The 12,680-nt window shown below is 45.4% G+C and overlaps 1 protein-coding gene across 1 annotated transcript; it reads right to left on the reverse strand.

Annotated features, from left to right (window-relative positions):
- Positions 1-459: 459 nt before the first annotated feature.
- On the reverse strand, positions 460-12,060 carry CD28 (CD28 molecule; the record flags this gene model as incomplete). The annotated part of the gene is made up of 4 exons (XM_084288795.1): positions 11,985-12,060; positions 4,581-4,934; positions 4,190-4,308; positions 460-600 (listed from the first exon to the last, which is right to left on the reverse strand). Exons 1-4 carry the CDS (start codon positions 12,037-12,039, stop codon positions 460-462), a joined length of 669 nt encoding a protein of 222 aa, XP_084144921.1. The 5' UTR covers positions 12,040-12,060.
- Between the last annotated feature and the right edge of the window lie 620 nt (positions 12,061-12,680).

Genomic DNA, 12,680 nt, shown 5'->3' on the forward strand with positions numbered 1-12,680 from the left:
ACAGCAACAATGGTTTCTGAGGATTAGACATTCAGGAAAAGAAATTACAGGCTAAATCTAAGGGAGCAGTTATTGGGAAAGGTCAGATGTTCTGGTGCTGGTTCCCCCAACAGCTGGGCAAAACCACCAGTGTTAAGAGGAGACCAGCTCCGAGACCTGATGCCATCCTTCTCTCTTACCCACTGACATCCCTCAACACAAGTTGCATCTCCTTGTCAGCCATCATGGAAAACAATCCTTTTTTACTTTTCCCCCATTTTTATGTTTGCTTTTTTTTTTTTTTTCCCTTTCCTTTTCTTTTTGCATAACACTGAAGTTTAGCCAATCCTTGCTTTGGTGTAGGTATCCATGGTCATTAATAACAAACATGATGAGAAAAAAACAGGCTGTCCTTCGCTGTCCAGGAGCAAGTGACTGCCTAGAAGCACAAGAGGACGGTGGTGGCTCGGCTGGTGGCTCTCACGGCTGCCAGGAGCGATACGCAGTGTAGTCTCGTGTTGGTGCATAGGATGGGTAGCCCTTGTTCTTCTGGTAGGGTGGGTGCCGGGGAGTCATGTTCATGTAGTCACTCTGGTGGTACCTGTTCTTCTTGGACTTTTGCTGTGGGAGAAGGGGCAAGAAAAGTGTGAAACCATTTCTGCAAGTAGCCTGTCCCACCTGGGGTGAACATTCAAAAAGGGGAAGAAAAGAAAGGGAAGAGGGATCCTTTGAGCAGAGAGCTTTTGAGCATTAATAAGATGTGAGAAACATGAGCGATACATTTTATTTTTTCATTTTTTGAGTTAACAAATAGTCTCATCTGACTGTCAGATACATTAACTGCTGATGGTCCTGGCTCTGGGTCCTGGTTCAAGGAAGCAGGTGTATTCATAAGAAAGCCTCAGGTTTAAATACGTTTACAGAAGAATTAGAACACATGTTCTCATAATATAATCCATGGAATTTGCCAAACCCTACTACAAGTCTACAGCTCATCTGCTGAGGGATGCGGAGCGTCAGTTCTCCAGGTGAAGGAATGCTGCAGACCAAGGAGACAAACTGATTTCTCTCACCACCGTTTCTCAGCTACAGAATGACTCAGCAGAAGCGATGCAGCCTGAGCAGTGAAGGCTGTCCTCATTTATTAGGAAGGAAAAGAAATTGGCTTAACTGAAGCAGAATAAGCAGGAAAAATCAGCCTAGGCTATATATATCATGACTTGCCTACCATTTACAGCAGGAACACGTAATGTATACGTGGTGCTGAGCACTGTTTCAAGAGGAAAAAGAGCCAGAGCTCATGTTAATGTTTTATCCGGGCCCTAAAAATCTCATTTCCAATGTTGAATTTCTGCCTTATAGGGCCCCTGTGAGACAGGGAAGGCATCTCTTTCAGAACTAAGAGTAGCAGAAGACAGGTGAAATGGTTTGCCTGTAATGATAGAGGAAGTTTGTGGCTACAGCAGAATTTACACCTGTGGCTCCTGCAGGCTGTGCATAAGGTTAGTGTTCTTGCATAGCTCAAGGCCTTCCTACAGGGACTGGGGAAAGTGCTTCCATTCTTTTTCTTTAAGACTGATTATACATTTTTACAATCTCCTTTTTACTGAAATCTCCTTTCTACATACATACACACACACATATGCTGCAGTGTATGTGTGATGCTGTGGAATTGGAGGAGGTCTGCCTTAGCAAATCTAATGGCTGAATTATGCTCTACCTGCAGCGTGAGGCAGTTAATTGCTATGAGACACTTCAAGCTTTTTGATGTTAATGTTATATATATGCAAGGTGTTGAATGGAAATTACATGCTGCTGAAGCTATGCAATGCAGATGGTGCATTTAATCATTAGGTACAAAAGTTTTATCTGTCTTTCTTTATCTCCGTAATATTAAAAAAAATATATATTAAAAATCTGTTGAAATTGAAGAGGTAATTTCTCATTAGAGAAATACATTTTGCTAGCGTGAGTGAGTGCTGGATTGTTCTAGGATAAAGTATGGCTGCTTCTGGAGAGAAAAGCAGTTTTCCTCCAAGGCAGGCAGAACTGTGAGGAATTAGACAAATCTTTAGCTGCTTTCAGGAACTCGAGTGAAACAGGCTTGCTATGGCTGTCAGGTATCATTTTTAGAACCTCATTTTAACGTCTACAATGTCATGTAGGCAGCTTTATTTACATTCAACAGCACTCCAAGTACATCCACGCTCACGGCGTGCGTTATCAGGAGAATACCACCAGCAGCGATAACAGCAGGTACAAACTGATGCAGCAAACAGCACGCATCACAGTGCAGCCTTGTCACTCTTGCTGGGAGCAGACATCTTAGTAGCACAGCGCGTAGCCATTGGGTATCGAAAGAAAATAGCAGAGAGAAAATGGTTCAGATTGTGAACGATGGATTTGAAGCTATAATATCTCATCAGCCACCGTCACACAGCACGGTAACACCAGCAGCTGTTTGCTGTAATCCTCTTGGCTCTCCTCTCAGTCTCTACATAAGGCACAAAGAGGGACCACGTAACCTGCCTTTGCAGCTTGCTTTGACAATGTCTGGTTCAACTGTTTTGCATTAGAAATATGTATATACTGAGCAAGTGTATTTTTGTGAAACAGCTAGCAGAGCTCAAGCTTCAGCTAGCACTGAGAGTGGTTTTCTGTGCACGTGCAGCATTTAGCCTGTCAGGGACCCTGGGACCTTTTTTATACAGGCTACATCATAACCATAAGAAGCTATTTAATGGCAAAGATAGAGGGGAGAGGAGTGCAAGGAACAGAACTCTTCACGGTCGTTGCTCAAGTCTTTCCCACATGGAGTAAGAAGAGTAAAATCACCTCTGGGAAATTGGGATCCCAGGACTTGTCCTGGGAGGTGGCATTCTGCTGCCCCTGCCTCACACCCCACACTCTCTTTACTCCAACAGGGCTGCTTGTTGAACCAGGCAGAACTGAATGTGATGTGGGCCAGGCAAATGTTCAGATAGATTAGAAAGCAAAAATAATGAATCACAGAATCACAGAATTTTCTAGGTTGGAAGAGACCTCAAGGTCATCGAGTCCAACCTCTGCCCTAACGCTAACAGCCCTCCACTAAACCATATCCCTAAGCTCTACATCTAAAGGTCTTTTGAAGACTTCCAGGGATGGTGACTCCACCACTTCCCTGGGCAGCCTATTCCAATGTCTAACAACCCTTTCAGTGAAGAAGTTCTTCCTAACATCTAACCTAAAACTCCCCTGGCTCAACTTAAGCCCATTCCCCCTCGTCCTGTCACCAGGCACGTGGGAGAACAGACCAACCCCCACCTCGCTACAGCCTCCCTTGAGGTACCTATAGAGAGCGATAAGGTCACCCCTGAGCCTCCTCTTCTCCAGGCTGAACAAGCCCAGCTCCCTCAGCCGCTCCTCGTAGGACTTGTTCTCCAGGCCCCTCACCAGCTTCGTCGCCCTTCTCTGCACCCGCTCAAGCACCTCGATGTCCTTCTTGTAGCGAGGGGCCCAAAACTGAACACAGTACTCGAGGTGCGGCCTCACCAGAGCCGAGTACAGGGGGACGATCACCTCCCTAGCCCTGCTGGTCACACTGTTCCTGATACAAGCCAGGATGCCGTTGGCCTTCTTGGCCACCTGAGCACACTGGTGAATATATGAATATGAGCCACAAGGCTGTCTCTGCTTTCTTAGGGTAAATACACTATTGAGACCCTTGTGCCCCTGTTCTCTTGCAGTCAAGCTGCCAAAAAGAGTGAGCACGAGAAGGAATTGCTGGATAAGCACGACACATCAGTGCGGATGGTCTTGAGCCAGCTGAGGGCTCCCTAAAGATTGTTTTACTGTAGGTGAGCACCTTCTGTCAGATTAGCCTTAAGGGAGTTTGCCAGGAGTGCTCGAGAGGTAGATTTCCCCGACAGGGACAGCTGACTGGAGCTGGAGACCGTGTCCCAGTTTGGCTGGTGTGCTGGGCATGGCAAACGTTATGGCATTACTGTTTGCTTTAGGACTCTACTACAGAGGCTGACTGCCCACCTGAGCATCTGATGTTCCAGCTGTCTGGGGGCACAGCACAGGTGTGCACGTGTAGCTGGGGTAAAGAAGCGCTGCGATCCTGAAGTGAGGGATACCAGTGAGCTTGTGGTAAATAAGGCAGGAATAGCCGGAGAGATGAACTAAGAACAAAGAGCATATAGAGCAAAGGAAAATGGTTTCTTACCCAGTAGCTAATAAAGACTGCAGTTATTAGGATACTGTAGAAAGCAAGAAGTCCCGTCACTGCCACCATAACCCAGTAAGAAATTGCAGACTGAGGCTCTTGTGTTTGGACGGGTGTCTCTTTAAAGAAAAGAACAAAAAGAACTTTAAGCACTTAAAAGCAAAAACCTCCGTCTCCACTTACTTGTTCTTTGTTCCAACATGCCATTTATATTAACCGTATCATACACCTGTTTAAGACATCTTTCTTGAGATATCAGCAGCAGGAATGTCATTTTAGGAGGCAACCCAACTATTTTTTTTTTTCTTTATAAGGGAACAAACTGCCTCAAGCCATCGTATAAGGAGTGTCTATAGGGAGGATACTGGCCTACAGAGATCCCTCAGCTTACCTTTCACATGAATGACGGTCCCGTTGCTCTTCTCATTGTAGACGTACGGAGGTGGATACATGGCCTCAATTTTGCAGAAGTAGATGTCAGTTTGGTTGGCATTCATGTTCCAAAGATTGAAGATTACTTTGTCTTCATAAAATGTCCCCTGGCAGTTGAATTCTTTGTTGGAATTACTGCTAGATTTGGTCTTGTTCCATGAAATAAAGCAGACTTCAACTGCACTGTTTGTTCCTTTGTGCAGCGAAGCTCGAAATTCCTTCCCTGTTCCATTGTATGAGTAGTTGCAGACTAGGTTTGCCGTTTTGTTGGCTACGATGAGCAGAGGATGCTGAGCCACTAAAATCTTGTTTTCTGGAAGGGAGGGCAGAAAGAGAGAAAAACATTTGTTTGCAAGGTACACCATGAGGCTTCAGAACCACACATCCTCCTCTGCAGCTCTTCTCCGTGTCTCCTCTCCTCTGCTGATGCTCCCTACAGGGGAGCACATAACCACCAAGCTGCAGAAGCAGTTTCTCACAGGAGCTTATTGCAGCAATCCCCCTCTTTATAAATAACTACAAAGTCACTAGGGGAGCATGTGAGGTCGAGGGTGTTTTTCTTTAGAGTCAGGACACTAGGACAGAAAGTGGCTCATGTGATAAAGATTGAGCATCAAGGCCCAAAAGGCTGCCTTGTTTCTTTATTTGTTTGTTTGTGTGTATTTAAGGCCACCTTTTTACCCTTTCCTTAGCAAGCAGATTCCCAGGGAACACTATAGAGTCAAAATACTATGAATTTAATGCTTACTTAAGTAGTCAGGTAAGAGAGTATTATTGATACAATTGCTTTGTAATCCAAGGACAGTCTTGAAGAGTTTGCAGGTGGAATTTGTTTAACCGTTTCAAGGGTTTGGGCCTTGGACAAAGAGCACTAAAAGCATGAACTGCTATCATTTTAATTTTTAAATAATTCATTTCACTAGCTAGCAGCTGCAGCAGATTCTTAATCTCTCAGAGGAGTTGGGATCTGACTAATCTGACACTGTTGGCACTTAGCACTTGAATGGCCTGCAAAAAAAGCATGTCATATGAAGGTATAATTCAATTTGGATTGACTGGACTGATAGATAAACAGGAAATGTTTTCTGACATGTAGAACTCCGTGCTATGATTAGCTGAACAATGAAACACTGCATAGGCTGTGCAGAGAGACAGCTTCTTCCAAGACAATTCATCCTGTGCCAATGGGGCCTTACTTCTCAAATTGTGACCTGTAAGAGGAAGGAGGTTTGGGTTCTTAAGCTAGGAACTTGCCAGAAGCAAGGAAAGCCCTTTTGTGTGTGTATATAACCACATGCAAGTGCAATTCATAGGAGGTCTCAGTAACCTTTGATGGATCACTGAGAATTGCTGTGGTTGAGAGAATGGCAATTGTGTCTCCTCCAAAGTCTGCTGCAAAACTTACCTTCATTCTGCTTCATCCACATGAGGATACTTGAAAAGGCTGGTTAGGGAAATGGAGTGGGATGGGGGCCAGATCCAGAATGCCCGGAATATACGTGTTTCAATGTGTTCAATATTTAGGACTAAATGGCTACATGCAGTGTGCTCACACAGGCACGGGAAGAGGGACCACCCCAGCCTCTTGAGTAGGACACTCCTTTGGGGTGTAGGGGGCCCAAGTTCAGTTCTGTGCTCTGGCTTGGTGAGAGACCTACACCTGCCTCCCTCAAGCTTGGTGAGAGACTGGGCTTCTTGGGAGCTGCACAAATGTTAGGCTGGAACAGACCACTGAAGTCATCCTGTCTAGTGCTCCGCTTTCAGTCAGACATAGGACAAAAGGCAGAGAAAACAGATCTGTTAGTACAATTGACACATTATTTACACAGGTCCAAAGAACATCTGCTCCAAATACCACACAGTGTATCCACAGGTGTTATGAAGGCACTTTTTTCATGTTGAAACTATCTCGCTTTGCTCAACTTTCATTATGAGAGCTGTGAGTGAAGACAGTGAACATACATGGTGGTCACGGGTATCAGGGACATGAGAGATTCAGGTGTAACCCCTGCTCAGAATCAAAACAGAAGATGGACTTGAGTGTGGGTCTTCCAAATTCGGAGTGAAAACCTTTCTCCATCTGATTATCCTAGGCTCTGGCTCCCATTCTTATTAATTTTTGTGGTTGCTAGACATTTTCCTAATAAATTGCTATTTCCCTGCCAGCTCCCATTCTCCTACCACTTTGCATCTGAAAACTTCCAAGCAGCTCAACTTTGCTGTAAGCTGGTAAAAGGGTCTGTAAGGCTGTTGCTCTCCAGCTCCCCAGAGGCTTGAGAGAAGTTCGTGCTAGATTTCTTTCATCAGCCACTGCTGATCTATGAGGAAGTTAAGAAGCTGAGCCAGAAACCCTCTGCTAGGTATACCCTGGCATACCAATTGTAAGCCACGAAGGGAACAAGACTGGAACAGGGAGTGAAGTAAACATGAAGAGATACATGATTTTGCCAGGACTAGTGGTAGGATGTGGGCAGTAAAAACAACCCACGGCCAGCAGGTTCTCCAGTTACCAGCCCAGCCCATGAAACTGCTGAAGTTGTTCATTTTCTCACGGAAAGCCTTGTTTACAGCCCTTTCTTCTCATGAGAGCAGAAAGACATGAGACAAGGAATGCTCTAGTGCCTTGTCTTTAGCAAAGAAAGATTTCGCAGTCCATCCTCCTTGTGTCTCTCCGTTCAGCACAGCTAGCTAGGAGGTTGGAGCAGAGCTCGTCACAGCTCACAAATCTCATGTTAGCAGGGAACCCAAACACCATGAAACTTTGTATTTTGATGAAGAGTGAGCATTTCCATGCTTTCCAGCACAAAGAGCCACACGTCTTGGAATCCCAGCACAGGGAGGCCGAATAACAGCAGACAAGGCAGGTTTCTATCGGAGGTGTTGCCTGTGGTGAATTTTCATCGAAATGAAGACATTTCAGCAAAACATTTCAGTTTCATCGAATCAGCACTTTCCGACAAAGGTTCTCACATAGGCTTATAAGGCATTCTAAGCAAGGAGTGAGGTTTGCATTCCACCCCTTTAGACAAAGTGTTTGATCATATTTTTCTTGGCCAGAAAACTGGTCTTTGGCCCAGGTGGGAATGTGCAAGACCCCAGCGGAGTTGTTCTGCTTTTAGCATAGCAGAATTCTGCACATCTCACTTGAGACACTCGTTCTGATTTTCACCCCAGTAGTGCCCACCACTACAACCCTGACTGTCACAGGAACCGAATACACCTTCAGAAGGGATTTTTTTGTTTCAGAGCTTACAACCAAAACAGGCATCCTGGAAGAGACGCTTGCAGAAGCACTACACCTCCGAAAAAATGCTTGCCTGTTTTTCACTGCAAGTGCTTACCAACACCTGTTTTTCAGTGCAAGTACTTACAGAAAAACAGGTGGATGTTTATTGCTTAGCCTGAGCAGATTTTCACTATGTCCAGAGGAAAGACAAAGAACACCGAAAATCTCATCACTGGGGGACCACCTTCAAGTGCTGTTTACACTCTTCTGCAGAGCCCAGTGACCTCCCCCCACCTTTTGCTGCTGTGAGCTAGTCCGGATTCCTGATGTACAGCAGGACATAGCTTCATGCCTCAAGCTCCACTATTTCATTACAGCTTTGAACTATTTCTGTCCCTGCCATGATATTTTGCTAATTGTCAACCGGACATTTTAGATGCAGCCAGTGAAGAAAATAATTTCCTTCAACTTATTTCTTGGACTTTTGGCCCAGTCTTGCCGTGCAGGCTGGGTGATGATAACCCAGCCTCATGATGTTGAGGTGGCTGACCAGTTGCAAAAAGCTTACTTGCGGAGCATTAAACAAAGACTGTGCCTAAGTGATTTGTTTACGCCAAGCTTAAACTGAATCTGCTTTCAGAAAGTGGCTCTGCTATGTCAAATCTGAACTGGTTGAGGGAGGTCTTTTGTTTTTCATTTATGGGAACTAATGAGCACCACATGAATTGGTTGGGTTGCAATGCCAGCAGGGCTGGGGCAGGGCAGGCTTACCCCACAGGCAAGTTAGACAGGCCCTGCTGGCATCCTGCTCCTCCAGGCTCGCGTTTTTTTCAAATCGAAGAGCATCAGTCATGCCAAGATGTGTTCTAATTTTGCGGTGAAGAGAAAGTAAGGCAAAACATCCCTTTTTTCATTTCTGTTCTGAATAGGATTTGAGTATATTCTTTGTAGGATCTGGACCAGTCTGAGCAAACTTGAGCTGAAGTTGCTTTTGCCTTCACAAAGGAAGTTCTTCTCGTGTCTCTTTGGGTTTGTTAAAATGGTGAAACTCCGAAACATCTCATATGTGTTTCCAATAGCATATGTTTTCCCCTAAATAGGTTCATGATTGCTATTTCCAAAGCTGTGTTCAGTCATGCTGCATAGTAATAAATATCTGTGTCTTGGCCTTAACCAGAAAATGTCAGTTACGAAAAATCTTTGTCTACAGTTTCAAAAATCAGTAAGGTCTAGAGAAGTAAAATCATTTAAATCAGAGTGCGCATGCTGCGGGCTTTCTCGGGATCATAGGTTGTATAAGCAACAGTGCACTGTTGAGCTTTTTTGTATGTTATTTGTCATGCTTGACATATCTTATAATCACACGTGAGGTTTTTTTGTATCATGACAAAATGTTGGCCATCCGTATCTGTAATACACAGACTCCCTCATCATGGACCCCGGTGCAGGCAAAACTTCACTGAAGTTTCTTTCTTTCTTTCTTTGCCAAGAAAGTGAAATAAAGATGACAGAGTATGGAAACTAACTATTTTGATTTTTTTTTTCCAGAAGTTTCCATGAATCATTATCAACTATTGGAAAAAAAACATTCTGCTAAAAATATTTTCTACTCTCCTTTCTTTCCCATGCCAATTGATTCCAGGGAGCTATTTGCCAGGCAAGGAGTCTGGGATAAGTTGGGATTTCTATAGGCACTGGATTCTGCAAGGAACTTGCTTAATCCACAAATGGAAAGATACACAGCTATGTTACACACCAAGCCATCCCATTTTTTTTGCTGCTGCTGTTTTGTTGTTCAATTACCTTTTTACTCTGCTTCCCCAGGTACAAGAGTCTTTGTCTGATACTTTGGTTCCAGGTGACCCAGCAGTGGGTGTAGCGTGCAGCTGGAGGGATCTGCCCCTTCTAACCGTGATAAATTTGGGGTTTGCTAAACTTTCCTCCTTTGGGGCGAATACTGCAGGAAGCACAGTGCTGCACAAAGCACAGGTAATTCCTGCTGTAACCAAGCCCAGTTGGAGCACAGGATTTCTTCTTGTCCATTTGTGATTTTTTTTTTTAAACCAGCATTTGTTGATGTCATCCTAATCACAGCTAAACACCGTGTACTTCTTCTGCATTCTGGTAACCTCGGTGGGTTCGAGGTTAACTTTTACACCCTGAGTCTGTTTTTAACACCAGCCAGAATGTGAGGCAAGTACTGAAAAGATGAGATCGTTTGTGGTCCACTGCAGTGGGAACCCACGTACATTACTTTATTTCATAAAACACACAGGTAGCCAACGTGCTCTGCCTGCCTCTCTGGCAGACTGCAGCAACATAATTATTTAGTCAACAGAGAGGGGGTGATGGGGATGGGGAGGGACAAGCTGTGTAAACATCGGTGTTACTGCAAAAGGGGAATGAGCAATCTGATCGTTCACGTCTCTTCCCAGCTTTAGAGTTCTACCATTCAAGCTCAACTTGCTGTACTCCCTGGCAGTCTAACAGCAGCAGAATGGGACAAATTTGTTTGTCTTCACTAGAACAAAGTATCTGAGGCCTATAATACATTTTGTGGCTCGAGGAAGTCCTGTAGGGTCTTGACCTGCCTTAGTGTTTTCCATGCAGTAAGGATCATTAATCTCAGGATCAAAATGAAAAGAAGAGGTAGAAAAGAGATATGAAATAAAGCTGAGAGCCCTGAGAAGCAAGCTAACTTGTGTGCTTCTCTTTAAGCAGTTGTACAGTCTCAGTGAAGCTGTTGGAGAAATTCAAGCTCTCAATGTAAAGCAAGTGTGCAGATGTCTAGAGAATCACGGCATAACCCCAGTGTCTGATAACCACACGCTTTATTTTGTTGCAATTTAAAAGAGTTGCATAAAAGTTGTTCACACCTCATGGAAATGTTTTTAAAACTGTTAACCCATTGCTGCTACTTATCCCCTTCTGGAATTAATGTCTTCTCTGACAACCCAGTGGCCGTCTGTGGAAATCATTATGACATTGCAAGCACAGAACGATAAACATGGTAGAAGGACAAGGAAGGCAAAGACTATCATCTCTCAAAGACATACCATTGCTTCATGCAAATCACAATGCCTTCACTGAGGAAAAGCGTTGCAGAAAAATAACACAAGTTAGGCAAAATGTGATCAATTGTATCTCTTGTATTAGGAAAAGCAACTCTTTAAAGATGTTCTATATGTGAAAGTTTTTGTACTGGAAGTCAGATTTTTGTTCTTACCTGTAAATTCTCCATCAAATACAAAACGCTGATATTTGGAGAAGAGCAAATAACAACAGTTCACAGACCAGTGACTTGAAAAATTGTCTGTCTCAAGATTATCCTTACAGAAACCATCATCCCTCGCCTTGCTTTGCATTTTGATGTATCCCTTGAAAAGACGTTAACTCTGAACATACTGCTTAAGTGAGAGACAACACCCAGACAAAACACCCTCAGCCACAACAACTGAAGATTCAGAAAGATTCACCAAGACTCCAGGCTCCTAAATCACAAATAGACATTTGTGGTGTTGCAGGTATTTCCAGAAAGAAGCTGGGTATCTCGTTAGTACCAGTAAACTACTAAACAGTGCAAAACTCAGAAACCCAGCAATTCCCACGCTCCCACCTTTGAGCTCCGTAAGCTGCTCTGCTGTTGTTCCTTTTGTGTGTTAGCTTTGGGGGGATGCAGGTGGGCACCGAGCTGGGCCATGGAGCTGCACACAGCAGGCTTGCAGGTGGCCGAGAGGCTGCCCCAAGGGGGGCACTGGCACCAGCTCAGCCCAGATCCCCCCAGCAGAGGCTAAAAAGCCACGAAGCACTTGTGTGAGCAAAATCTGTACGGGCTGGGGGAAGGTGAAATAACCCCCCTGTAAATACACATGCAGTTTCCAAATGCATCTCAAGAGATGGCGGATGAAAAAGAAAGCTCTTGGGTCCTGGAGGGATGCTTGTGGAAGAAGAAAAATCAGGCTCTTTTACAGCAAGCTGATCCATATGCAGTCCTAGCAGCATGCTCTGTCTCCCCCTGTACATCCAAACAGACCAATTTCTGCAAAATTGACTCAGAGCCGTGCTAGACCTTCTCCCCCCTCCAATGGTGCAAATGTTGAAAACTGGCGGAAAGGGTCGGCGCCCTGCTTTTGTTACCTGTTACATCGGCAGCGGGGATGAAGCAGAGCACCACGAGGATCCCCAGGAGCATGGTGCTGATGGTGGGCCCGCGGCCTTGTCCCCACCCCCTGCAGGCACTCCAGGTCTCCCCGGGCCCCGCGCCACCAGCCGTCCCGTCCCTGTGGGGCCAGGCTGCACCCTCGCTTGCTCACACAGCTTCTCTCCTCCTCCCTCCGCGGCACATGATGCACAGCCAAGTGAAACCACTGCAATGGAAGTGTTCGAACAGGAAGTTCACTCGTTTGGTGGCTTTACCCTTAGGAACTCTCCCCTGTGCCTCTGCAAGACCTAGTAGCGCCTGCCAGCAGCGCAGCCCACCCTGCGCAGTGCAGTCGCTGTGCTGCAGGATGTGTGCTCCTGCCTGGGGCTTTGCAGGGTTGCCCCTACCGGGGGAGAAGTGGATCCCCCAGAGGTGCAGTGCTCTTCCTTTACCGAGAGCATATACATACCACTCCGTTCCCATCGCCACGGTAGAAGGGAACGGCAGTTTCCAAGTTCCTGGTGGCCAAACCTGGCCCCTCGGGAAGCTGTGTGCTCAAGAAGCCCAGCTCTCCTCGCTCCCAGGAGCAGAAACCTTCCTCCCTTGGCCTGCTGCCTCGCTCCTACCTGCCTTCCCAGCCACCAGGAATGCCAATATATTTTAAGAGCAGTGATCTAGGTTTGTCCATTTGC

The sequence above is a fragment of the Netta rufina genome, assembly GCF_964035555.1.
Source record: "Netta rufina genome assembly, chromosome: 6".
Taxonomy (NCBI): domain Eukaryota; kingdom Metazoa; phylum Chordata; class Aves; order Anseriformes; family Anatidae; genus Netta; species Netta rufina.